Below are 13,582 nucleotides of genomic sequence, written 5' to 3'. Positions count from 1 at the left end.
ATTTAAACAAGTTATTTTATTTCTAATCATTGAAAGGCTATAATATATCATAACACATAAAAAATAACTTTTACGACACATAATTTTAAACTTTAGTAAAAACCAATGGTGCAGAAATATTTAAAAGTAGTGTGAAAAAAATGTGTTTTTGTCATAATTATTAAGTTATTCATAAAACTAGTTTCAAATTTCAATCATATGATTTATATTTGAGTAAAAAAGGGTAATGTGGTAAAGTAGATCAAAAAATATAATCTAACAAGATAAATATTACCTAACTAAAATCTCCCAAGAGGAAGTGTTGCTAGAAGAGTTAAAATCGATAGAAAACATGTGATTATTGTCCATCTACAAATAAAAAACAAAAAAAAGTGAAGTCCCATGTTCCACTAGTGGGGTAAGGGCAAATGTATACATCTGTTTCACTGATCGATTTTCTTTAGTGACAAGTATCAGCCTTCTGTGTCCTGCCAGACCGAGACCTTTTTTTTTTCTTCGTCTCCACCGGGAATCGAACCCAGGACGACTCGGTTATACGCTCGCGCGACAACCACTGTACCAAGGAGGTAGTCTAAATAAAAAACAAAAGCGTACAAAAAAATTATCTTACCTTATGTTGTTCAATGAATTTGATGAGTTCTTTTGGCGCGAAAAATCCCGGCACTGCGAAATCACTGCGCGGACTGAATTGTTCCACCTTCATTCTACCAGCGAGGCCCTTCTTCACGCCAGCATAATAGAGATTCCTACAAATCAAAAAAAATCAAAAATATTCATTCAGTAACAAATATGTTTACAATTACATATATCAATCATTGAGACATCCTGTGAAATTTATTTTATTAAATGACTAGTACTGGACTAGACTACTAATTAATTAAATGACTAGCATGCACCCTTAGTGGTGTAAATCTTAAGAAATAATATACGTACCTACTTAAATTTTCCTCAATAACTATCAGTTAGCGATCAATTAGCGAAAATCGTTAGAGCAGATTTTGAGTTATACACATTTAAATACATAATAGGTACATGGCTATTTTTAAATTTAAAACATAGGTAGGTAATCAATTCCACTATATTTTTTGCAATTTTGATGCGCAATTGTGACTTGCTATTAGTGATATTTTTCTAGTCATGCTACAAAGGTCACTTATAAATTGAATAGCCTTTTGTGAAAAAAAATAGGTTTGTAAAATACATAATATGCAAAAAAAAATTGGATTTTTAGATATTGGGAAAAATATTTATAGCAGCGCTCTACAATCTGCATGAACAAATGAGGCCAGATCACCTTTTTTTCTAAAGTTTAGCACATAATTATCTAGATTCTAGAGAGTGCGGAAATGGGTAATATCACTGTCTGATTCGGTTAAAAATAGAATACCAACCGTTAATATTTCTATTTGTTTGTCTTTCTTTCAAATCGGAGTCGGTCTCAACGGAGCGATTAAATGATATGATTTTATTACCCGAGAGGAATAAAGACCCCTTTACCGGTGTAAACACATCATTCCTATTCTAATTTTATTAAAATACGCGAGCGAAACCGCGTGCGTATAACTAGTTAACTAGAAACAGCAGCAAAACTCACCTATTTCCAATCAATTTGCATTTAATATTGGTTAATTGTCCTTCATCTAGCGCCGGGAATTTGTGAAATAAATACAATGACGCAGCAAACTTCAAGAACGAGTCTCCCAAAGTTTCAGCGCGTTCTAAATTGAATGTATCGTTTGATTTTATAGATGTTAATGCTGATACTATATCTCGTAGTTCTGGTCCACGGCCTGTTGCCGTTTTTGATAATAATTCTATGTTATCCTTATACCTGGTAGATGGGAAAAACTAATTATAATATAACTATTTGATACTTGAAATATGCACTTAAATAGATGCTTCCTTCTGTGTTATTTGAAATGGAAAAACTAGTAGAGAACATCAGTAAATCGTGTTTAGGACATCTTTTATGCTCTGCTTCTGCCGATTAACTACATTTTAACTTATAAATCGAACATAAAAATAAGGAAAATTCCTTCTTTCTATTCATTATTAATTCCAGAAGTTATTTTTAAAAATCCATCTAAAATCACATAAGTCTATAATCATACTTGAGAAGACCAGTCGTTTATTTTTGTTCTATACCTAAGTAGGTACAAAAAATTACGATAAAATAATAAAAAAAAACATTTTACCTAAGCGGTGGTGGCAATATAGCTGTAGGTAATGGCTGTTTGTTTGGCGATCGGACTGTGTTCAAATTCTTGAGATCCGCGATCGGCGCCATCACAAATGTATCGTAACATTCAATATCCATCAGAGTCACTTTAGAAAGATTCCTTTCTATATCTATCGGCTCGGCTGTTTCCTGTTTAACGGTAACTTCATTAAAAATAGAAATACTTTACTCATTTTCTGTAAAAATGGGGAATTTTCTACAAGTCTTATGTGTATCTTTGACTTACACTTACTTATTTATGTTTTGTACTGTAAGTCAAAGATGTATAAATAAATAAATAAATAAGTCAAATGTTTCGCTTGTAGATTATAAGATTATTAACACATTAACACTAATAGCTATAATACGTCGATTTTCTTAACTCTTTTTAGCCCTGTTAAATCTACCCCTTAATTTTTTACTTAAGCTTACCATTTTGTTAATCTTGTCCCCTTACTGTATTTATCAAGAGTTACAAATTAGGCCAACTTATAAAAAAGTAGTAATTTTATATTTTAAATATCTTACCTCCCAAGCATATTCCTTATTCAATTTTTGCTTTTGTAGCTGGTAAATGCTTTCTTTCTTCGTTAGAATATTAAGCGGACGAGGCGCATTTTCATCAATGGGGTCATTAATTCTGTTAATACAAATTACCTATATTAGTTTTTAGTGAAAATTACAAATTCACGGATATAGTGCATATTGACCGGAATGTGACAATTCTCATTAGATAGTTTTTAAAACGTAAAAACAGCAAATAACAAAATCGGGGTGTCAATTAAATTGAAACATCTGAATTTAAACAATATCTTAAACAGTTCCCAACACAAAATTGTTATAACTGATAGGTTTTAAAGTGAAGGGAATTTGTTTATTGACTTATTAAATAAGGGTCCAATATTTTTTCCGACCTCCTTAATGAATGTCTTCGTGCAATCCTGTAGTGTCAATATCTTACAACAATATTAATTACATTCATTAAAATCCTTTTCATTGATAACAGTTTTCAATCAATTTTTCACAACATCACCAGATAGTTTTGTATATATGATAAATGTATTCTCAGAATAAAGTGTTTATAGGCTGATTTCAAATTTCTATATCCTCAAGAACGATTCCTTAATATTTAATCATTCTGAAATCTGAACAAGTCCAGTTTGATTCAGTAATCATTCAATCGGTAAAGAAATCGAGGATTATTCATAGTTCCATTTACAAACACCATTCTATACAATTCTAAACTAAAGAAAATAAATACTTTTCTAGCTACGTATTTAACGTTTTACAAGATACTTTTGTTATCCATGTTCAGTATTTTTCCTTAATCAAATTTGCTTATTATATTATGTCTTGATTGTCTGACCTGTAGCTTACATGTGGCGATCTGCTTCGTTCTGGCGAAATATCATTTTTAATTTGTGTGCGCAATTTCTTGTCTCTGGAATCTTCCGTCTCCGATATATTTTTGCTGGAAATATGTCTCATTAGATGTTTTTTTTCATACATTTAGCATCTGCAATTTCTTCCAATCCCAATATTGTGTAATGATCACGATTCCAGAAGCTTTTGCACTTTACTTATGCAGTGAATCTTTAGCCAATATTTAATTATTCCTCGCGTCTTCTGATATGAGATTTCAAGCTTTATTTAAATAGCACTTATATGCGTAAAGATTGCTTTAAAATTCGTCATATGGAAAGCGAATAAAAATTCTATAGATTATGTGTTAATTTTTAAACCAATCATCGTTAACGTTCGTAACATTTTACAATATCATGGCTTTTCTATATCTTTCGTAAAAATCCATTCAAACCATTCATCTATTTTGATTAGGTACATACTAGCCATACTTTTCCACAGAATATGCGATGCAATATAAAAAAAGATGTATGTGTTTATGAAATTCAAGCAAGATCAAGCTTCCATTCCATTCTGATAACATTTGATGATTTCAGATTTGCTACAACCTCATTCACATTAAATCCTTACAAGAAATGTGAAAAATGGACCAATTTCTAAATAAATAATCATGCTCTGCTAAGCAATGCGTACTTTGTTCATAGAGATATCCAGTCCCCTCGGTTAGAAAAACCAACTTTATCCATATGGGTTAAAAAAATGTTTTTTTTTTGCCAATGACATCTAAGGGCATTTTTTACTTTTTAAATAAAATAAATAGTAATATCCATATGGGTTAAAAAAATGTTTTTTTTTGCCAATGACATCTTAGGGCATTTTTTACTTTTTAAATAAAATAAATAGTAATACCTATAAGCACATAAAGCCGAAAGAGATGAAGATTTTCAATTATCCAGGTTGGATACAGGGAATGATGCGAAGGTTTTTTTCTTTAAATCTTTTATATATTTATGCAATATAATTTTTATCCAAATGTTAAGTTTTATATACCTGTCAATACTATTATTTGATGCAGGCTCTTCAACTTGTGACAGCAAACTTTTCATAGCTACTTTCAAGTTGGCTTCTAATGGGAGCCATTCTTCACCTAAATAAAAAAAATACACTCATAAAAAAAATAATAAATCGGTCAAGTGCGAGTTAGACGTTTTAATGTTACAAATAGACATTCGCATATGTATTAGTATATTGATGGATATAAAGCGTAATGTTTATTTTTGCAATGAAATATTACCATATAAATAGTTGAAAGCTCAAACAAATACTTATTGAATGTTACAAGCAAAATATATTAATATTTTAATGTTTTTTTTTTGGTTAGTACATAGTTAAAAACAATTTTTTACCTTTTTGTAAATTGGGTTGACCGTAATTGGTCGCATTCGCAATTTCCGCACGCAATTCATGTGCTGCCAATAGCATAGTTACTCTGTGTTGAAAATATATTATATTTTTATTAGTTGTTAATGATGAACAAAAATGTCCCGAAAGACATGATTAAATACAAAAGTATATTATGAAGAATAAAATCGATGAATTTGCAAATGATTAACTGTTATAGAAGTTATTAAAAATGCAATGCTAGCAGTATTGCTAAATAATATGAGTAAATCTGGATAAGACAAGACTTAAAATGATAACTTATAACAAAACTAATCGATACAGTATTTTTTTTTTGTTATATTGAAAAATAAACAACAACTTTAAATATATGAGTCAGATGAGATTATTTTAAAGATAAAAAAATCGCTCTGTATAATAAAACATATCAAAATTTGGTATTGCTACTGCATTGCCTCCGGGATGTTCGCAAATGCACTTACTTATAGAAATTATAAGCATTACATACAAAAACAGCATCTATATGAGTATACTTATCTATACGAAGCGATAATAAGAGACAGGTCTCCATGAATTAATCATAATTTTATCATTAAAAATTAGTTATATCATGTCATTTTAGTAGCAATAAAGTGTGTTAACCAATTTTTACAAACAACTAAATACATATTATATAATAGTTTTTAAAGTACAGACATTTATTGTATACCTAATCCTGCCCGGATTTGAATCCTGAGCTAACGAATACCGCCTCGCGCTTCATATTTTTTTAATTCAACAAAATTTTTCAAACATTTTAACTGCAATTGACGACGCGGTTGGCGCAGTGGTAAAGTAACCGCCTACTGAGCCGACGGTCCCGGGTTCGATCCCCGGTCAGGGCAAATATTTGTGTGTTGAACTCAATTATTTGTTCTTGGGTCTGGGTGCTATCTATATATGTATTTATTAAATATTATATTTATCGTCGCCTAGTACCCACAACACAAGCCTTAATTGAGCTTACTGTGGGACTAGGTCAATTTGTGTAATAATAATGTCCTATAATATTTATTATTTATTTATAATTACACCTAGCACAAAACCAACTCACCTATGCACAACGCTTGGCAACATAACAGCCTTGTACCAAAGAACGCCGGGATAATCGTAATGTATGCAGAATTCCGGTATGAAGATTTCATTGAAACCCTTGGGCTTATCATCTCCTTGAGCTAGAGAGACCAGCTTGCATTGCTTCTCTGTGAACGCTTTTATAGTAGGAGCCCTTGGCATTAGGCAGTTCATTCTGCTTGTTATACTGCGCACCTGCAAGTTAATCATTTTAGTACTAAACGTTAGCGTTTGCGTAAGCAAACAAAAAAAACTCAATTATAACAAAAAATATACACTCCATGGGCAAAAAAAAAGGACGGGTTGCACTCCGGGAGTGCCGGCAGAAGTGAAAACTTGATTATTAACATTGAGCATGTTTGATATTTTGGAATGGTATCCGTCTTACGCTTTTTCGATCAGGTCACGTGTCCTGACGCGAGATTAAGATTTTATACCCATTACAGAAAAAGTGCTCAACGCCGCTAGAGAAGTTTTCACTTCAAAAAAACTCAATTATAACAACAAATATACACTCCATGGGCAAAAAAAAAAAAAAAATATCGAATTCACGCCAAACCATCTAAAAAGGGCAAAAAAATATAACTGATACAACTATACGGGTATAGGTTAATATTTAGTTCAGTGTAAGGTAACCCGTACTATTTAATAAATAATTTAAATCGTGTTTTAAATCCGTTTATTCATATTAAACATTTTATTTCCATATTAAGTTTAAAATAATTCCTGAAAAATAAAACACGGGTTGCACTCCGGGAGTGCCGGCAGAAGTGAAAACTTGATTATTAACGTTGAGCATGTTTGATATTTTGGAATGGTATCCGTCTTACGCTTTTTCGATCAGGTCACGTGTCCTGACGCGAGTTTACGATTTTATACCCATTACAGAAAAAGTGCTCAACGCCGCTAAAGAAGTTTTTACTTCAATAAATTGTAAGTATCTTACCTCCAATAGAGGTTGATCAGGCGGTCCCTCTATATCTAGATTGTATTTGTTCACATAATAATCAGCAAACGACGTGAACGAATCGTCATCGAATCGAGAACTTGGCGTCATGTATTCGAGAACATCTGATACTATGTATCTAAATAAGCCAATGAAATTTAAATACTATAATTAATTTTATTATCATACTATAATATTATAAATGCGAAAGTAACTCTGTCTGTCTGTCTGTTACTCAATCACGCCTAAACTACTGAACCAATTTCCATGAAATTTGGTATGGAGATATTTTGATACCCGAGAAAGGACATAGGCTACTTTTTATCCCGGGAAAATTACGCAACCCCTATGCGGGTTTTTCTTTGACTGCGCGGGCGTAGCCGCGGGCGGAAACCTAGTTATAATATATTGCAGATTTGATCTTTGACACAGTTTGCTTTTGCACAAAATTTTAGTAAAGGATATAAAATAAAATCTAGTACTATTATAAAGGCGAAAGTTTGTAAGTATGGATGTATGGATGTATGGATGTTTGTTACTCTTTCACGTAAAAACTACTGAACCGATTACAATGAAATTTAGCACACACATAGAGGGTAACTGTGATTAACACATAGGATAGGTTTTATCCCGGAAATCCAACGGGAACGGGAACTATGCGGGTTTTCCTTTGAAAACGCGGGCGAAGCCGCGGGCGGAAATCTAGTGCATAATAAAAAATGTGTTACAAAGTCAAAGTCGTGCTATATTACATTTTACGACTTATTATTATGTATTTACTACATATTAATTAACAAGTAGACATATTGCCTTTAAATAAAGCATTACCTCATCTTTTTCGAGATTTTTATAGAAATTAATATGTAAAATAAAAATATTTCTTACCTATCCGGTATAACAGTCACTCTATACCACGGAGTGACCACTGTATTTTGATATGTTTCTCGAGTAACCTTGACCGATCTTCGCTCCTGTTAAGTTTAAAATATTTTATTTAACGCAAAGTGTAGGAAAGTAAAAATCATAAAAAAAATTTTTTATTGAGATTTTAATATTCATTCGGTTATCCTAACTCTCTGTCTCTTCTTCACGCTTCAACTACTGAACCGATTAAGATAAAATTTAATACTATGAAACTCGAGAAAGGACATAGGATAGTTATTATCTCGAAAATCTTATGGGAACGGAAACTGTAGGCTTTCCTTCAAGCGACGCGGGCAAAAAGTTTTAATCTTACTAAAGTTAGTTTAGTTTTTACAATGTAGGTCATAATAAATATTATATTATCAGTAACATATTTTATATTACAACATATTTAATTAAAACATTATATTCACCTTCAAAGTGGGAACAACGACTGGTTTAATTTCCGTATATGTCTTCATAACGTCCCAATCTATTTCGAAGCCACCCTTATTGCACACCGGAACAACATATAACCCATTTATTGTTCCATCGAACACTATGAACTTTTTGGCTATCTCGAGCACTTGATCAAATATGAAGAAATGGAACCTGTTGATAATAAAGAGTGTTTTAGTAAATTGTTAATAGATATTTAGAAAGTTCTCATCATAATGAAAACCTTATAAAATATAAATTTTAAATGTTAGCTGCAACATAGGCCAAGATCGAAACATAAATACCAATGACTATCACTATATTCTAAACTAAATATTATTGGAGAATACAAAAAAATATTACTAAGCCAATTACGATTTTTGTTTTTTTTTTTTCACTCTTGATAAGTAGATATTTTACAGTTATCAATATTAATAATACACTAAATTCAATATAGGTATTCTATAACATCAATTCTAAATTCTAGCTTAACAAACCGTAACATAATCAAATACTTACTGCCTGACCAACTCAAACAGCGGTACATTCAATTCAACGACAGCGTAGTTCATTTCTATAGAAGTTTTTACTTCTCCGACTGTCAAAAATAGTGGAAAACTGCACAATTTTGGCAACGGCTTCATTGTCAAGAAACCGTATCCCTCGTCCATTTTGAGAAGATTGTACAACGCTCTCTCGCGGGACGTCGTCGGTTTCTCAAAGGCTGTGTCGAATTTGATCAAATGCAAGTAAAATGTGTGTGTGCCATCGTGGAATTCCTTGCCACTTAGACAGCTGGGATACTGTAAAAAATACATTTATATTAAGGTACCAATTTATTAAATTACAACTAATAAATTCTAAAAAAAATATTTATTCAAATTGACTTCCCTCAGAAGAACTTTAGAATTGTCAAAACAAACAACGAGTGTATTGGAAATTGAAATTTATTTTTGTTCCTTGTTAATTAAACATTATTTTAATAGACTTCAAAAAAAGACTTTCTTATTTCAACTGTATTTTTTTTGGACATCATCTCAAAACTTTCGAACAGGTAATTTGAAGGCGGTAAAATTTTTTGGTTATAAAAATAATTACTATTTTATTTTCTAAGTATACGAACCAATTTCTTGTGTTTCCTCACTCTTCCCTTAGAACCCGGGGGGGAAGTGTTCGGGCATTCAGGTTCTGGTTCATCCCACGGCCAGTTGGGGAAACATTGTCTGACATCTTCTTGTTCGAAGTTAATTGTACTAAAATATTGAAGTGAAAACTTCTTTAGCGGCGTTGGGTATAAATCTTAAACTCGCGTCAGGACACGTGGCCTGATCGAAAAAGCGTAAGACGGATTTTTTTAAGCCCTTATATTCCATTCGTAAGACACAATAATCAAGTTTTCACTTCTGCCGGCACTCCCGGAGTGCAACCATAGATGTAAAGCCGGTTATTAACGATTTTAACCGTGCGGTTAAAAATGCATTTTTCGTTATTAACGGTTAATTAAGTTAATAACCGGGGGCGGGGGGAGGTTGCGCGCCGGCAGCATGAGATGATGAAAGGTTATCGTTTTTAAGCTATTCATTTCATAATTATTATGTTGCAATGATTAAAGAATCTATTTTAATCAATATGTATAGTAGGTAGGTATGAGTCGTTTGTGTTATGTTATTTATTATAGGTATAGGTTTGTAGTATGAATATTTTAGATAAGTACTTAAATTGTGTTTAGTTTACGTTAAGTGACTTACAAAAAAACAAAACACAGTACCATTTTTATAGGTCGCAGTCGGATAACTAACCGTTATTTACCGCACTTTATGGGTAGCTAACCAAAAATTTAGTTAAATAACGGTAGCTAACGGGTATTTTACAACTATAATGTGCAACCCGTCTTTTTTTTTGTACTCATCACACTTTTGTACTTACGGTTACTTTTAAAGACATTTATTTCTCAAAAGATTACATTTTAATCACTTACGGAGAAATATCATTTTATTACAATCAAATAAAAATAGATAAAAGAAACATACAAATATAACTAACACTACATTGTTAAATCTATAAGCTTATGATTAACATTTGTGAAGAGACTGATTACGCGATAAGTATAAAATACTTGTGTTACAGATATATATTATATCTCTCATTATATTATATTCTTATATTTACAACAATAAAATTTATATTTAAAGTAAAGTATATACTAACCCATATTTCCTCGGCAACATCGTATCTTGTTCCAATTCCCCGATATTATATAACTGAACACATGCATTGAGTGCCGCAGACCTTTTCGCAGATTTAATGTTGTTGAATGCATCGCCCTGAAATATAACAATTTAAAGTCTATACTATTTCTACGCTTTATTCGTGTGGAATAATTTTCCAAAATTAACACTAATTAATCTCAAAATTAAAAAAAAGCCACAAAATACATATCTCAAAATTCTAAAAAAAACAAGAATTTTGTACAAAAAAAGATGCATGCAACCTGAATATTTTGAAAAAAAAATATTAAAGTATGTATGCAAGCTTAAAATTGTAAAAAATTGTCAATTATAATACAAATGCAATCATATTAATCAAATCAAGCTATACTTTCCATATTAAAACATTAATGAACCAACGATACAAAAAAATAAATAATTACCGGTATGGGTTTTTTGATGGGGCACGCAATTGGCATCATTATTGTGACAAAGCATCGTTCATTTTCAAGCTTTTCTAATATCCACATCGGCGTTATAAGCGTGTACATGTCGTGCGGCAACACTGAACAGTACCGACTGAGGAGACTGATAGCGGACGACGAGTATAGCCGAACTAGTAATAATATTTGTTAATTAAATAATCTTAATATAGTAGGTACCACGGGCGAAGCCGGGGCGGACCACTAGTTAAAAATAAAACTTCATTGTCATAATAAATATGTAGGTACAGCTTGTATATGAATGTGGCTCCTGCTGTGTATCAATTAGTATATTCATTTAACATAATAATAGAGTAAGTTTTTGTGTTTGTTTATGTTTAACTGAAAATGTGATCATTTACTAGCAATCCTTATTAAAAATATCTTATTATTTTGTATGGTAAAAGTGCCCGTATTTTCAAGAATTGTAGTCATAAACAAGCAGTTACAATAACTATAGCCAAAAACATATGTTCTTGTTATTAATTTCTATAGATAAAATTTGAAAATTTTATGTAATATAGACCAAAAATAACTTACTTCCATTGTCAGTAACAAATGGTGGTATTTCGTCATTATATAGTTTTTCCTGAATGTCGTCTTCGGTTGGCGCAGCGCGATCCGACGTATTACCCATTAATAACTGTAAATAAATAAAGTTAACATTTTTTTTTTATTAATCGACACTGACAACTTCGCTCATTGCCTTTATAGCAAAGAAAAAAAACAATCTCTCTTTTTAGTCATATATTTTTAACTGTATCTCAGTGTATTATAGGATATCCTATGATATAAAAGAAAACGATGTATACTACTTATTCTAAATATATTTATTGTTTTAGGAATCCTTTCAATTAGGGATGTAACGATACATGATTTTGCCGATACGATACCGATACCGATATTTGTAGTAATGTATCGGCGATACCGATACCGATACCGATATCGATGGCTTGGTAGAAAAATAAATAGTGAATTATGCATAAAAGTTACCAACATTTAACAGAGACAACTGTTAATCGTATTCTTTTAAATAAAAATGCCAAATTCAAAAACAACAAAACCATTTATTTTAGTATTATTATTTTACGAAGTCAGTTAAACTTTAAGTAATACACATACAATCAGTAGGTACCTAATAAAAGTTTACTATAATTGGTAGAGTTTTTTCAGAAAACAAAGTGCGCACGCGCGGGGGGCCTCCCGCATCGTTCATTGGGCGCGGATTTTTGAATTATTTGATATCAAAAAAATTGGTTGTTTGTAAAGTAGGTATACGATCGAGATGTTTACGTGATAACATAATGCAGTGGCAGCGCTCGAGATGAAACGGGAGATCGGTCCGTCTCTCTCTCGTTATACCTGCGATCGCGCTCGTGAGGTTTTGGTGTGACACAAGTTTATGAACATGTCACCCGACTAAAACGATTTTAAAAACGTTATCACGTTAAAAATTAAAAAAAATCAAAATTTTTTATTTCTTTCCTTTACATAAACAAATTTGTGATTGGAACACTCCTAGTAAGCAAATAAAATGCTTGTGTCAGGAGGTTCCGCTTTTCCTTAACACTATTACAGAAACATAAATAAAACAATATGAATGAATACAATGCAAAAACATAAAAGAAAAGAAATAATTTAATAAAAAAATATCGGTATCGGTTGATTTATTATCGGCGATACCGATATATCGGCTTGCCGATATATCGGCCGATATATCGGTATCAGTATCGGTATCGTTACATCCCTACTTTCAATACATTATCGGTCTAGGTCAGGTAGTGAACTTAATGTATAGATTTTTTTGCAAAAAAAAAATTTAATAGAAACTAGTTTACTTCAAAAAAATAATATTTATGACTTGTGAAAAAGAAAAATAGGAACAATAAATGAAATACAAACCTGATGAACACGTTTCTCTATATTTTGGAAAGCTATGTAGCGTTCTACAAATGAGTTTTGATCTTCAATATTAACCATGAGGATAAAATTAGATTCCCTGCTTCTAGCACGGCCTAGGAATTAGAAAAAAAATATATCAAAATGTGATACATTTATTTTTTGATGGCCAGATCTAAGTAAGATCTAAAGGCGGGTTTTCAAATTTATCAAGCTTCGTGCAGACCATATCAATATGCGACTTCCAGTTACAGTGTTTATCATAAATTACCCCAAGAAATTTAGCTGTTTCGACATCTAGTATTATTAGGTTATGTTACCATTAATATATACCAATAATAATATTATAACCAATAATAATAATATGTAACCATTAAAAACTAAACTGGACGCCTTTAACAATTTATATGTGATAAAAAATATTGTACCTATACCTATACCTTACTAAGAGCAAATAAATATATTTTTTATTGTATTTACAAACCTTTGCTTTGTATATATGATCTGTAATCAAGTGGTGGATCGTATCTCACAATCAAATGGCATTGCGGTACATCCACACCTTCTTCGATAACTCTTGTTGATATTAAACAGTTCAAATCGCTGAAACATA

The 13,582-nt window shown here is 31.4% G+C and overlaps 1 protein-coding gene and 1 long non-coding RNA gene across 3 annotated transcripts in view; both read right to left on the bottom strand.

The window, feature by feature from the left end:
- The window catches only part of LOC149902902 (uncharacterized), a 43,616-nt gene that overhangs the window by 15,945 nt on the left and 14,089 nt on the right, over positions 1-13,582 (bottom strand). The window lies entirely within an intron of this gene.
- Positions 1-13,582, bottom strand: part of Dcr-2 (Endoribonuclease Dcr-2) — a 39,751-nt gene that overhangs the window by 15,945 nt on the left and 10,224 nt on the right. Inside the window, exons 12-29 of one of the 2 annotated variants that reach the window (XM_090109168.1) lie at positions 13,454-13,572; positions 12,973-13,085; positions 11,611-11,713; positions 11,032-11,204; positions 10,590-10,705; positions 9,505-9,634; positions 8,901-9,184; positions 8,378-8,555; positions 7,926-8,011; positions 7,041-7,179; positions 6,075-6,289; positions 4,987-5,069; positions 4,631-4,727; positions 3,585-3,689; positions 2,747-2,858; positions 2,196-2,368; positions 1,595-1,831; positions 611-746 (exon numbers count right to left, since the gene is read on the bottom strand). In XM_090109168.1, coding sequence (XP_089965294.1) covers positions 611-746; positions 1,595-1,831; positions 2,196-2,368; positions 2,747-2,858; positions 3,585-3,689; positions 4,631-4,727; positions 4,987-5,069; positions 6,075-6,289; positions 7,041-7,179; positions 7,926-8,011; positions 8,378-8,555; positions 8,901-9,184; positions 9,505-9,634; positions 10,590-10,705; positions 11,032-11,204; positions 11,611-11,713; positions 12,973-13,085; positions 13,454-13,572 — 2,599 coding nt within the window. The remainder of the gene's footprint in view (positions 1-610; positions 747-1,594; positions 1,832-2,195; positions 2,369-2,746; positions 2,859-3,584; positions 3,690-4,630; positions 4,728-4,986; positions 5,070-6,074; positions 6,290-7,040; positions 7,180-7,925; positions 8,012-8,377; positions 8,556-8,900; positions 9,185-9,504; positions 9,635-10,589; positions 10,706-11,031; positions 11,205-11,610; positions 11,714-12,972; positions 13,086-13,453; positions 13,573-13,582) is intronic. The other variant, XM_090109169.1, reaches the window with a different exon arrangement.

This window comes from Colias eurytheme, chromosome 14, assembly GCF_061535395.1.
Source record: "Colias eurytheme isolate Ceu_HAF_F1 chromosome 14, ilColEury1 Martin Lab GWU primary, whole genome shotgun sequence".
Lineage (NCBI taxonomy): Eukaryota > Metazoa > Arthropoda > Insecta > Lepidoptera > Pieridae > Colias > Colias eurytheme.
Note: the sequence above shows the minus strand (reverse complement) of the source record. Positions and strands in the feature narration are given on the sequence as shown.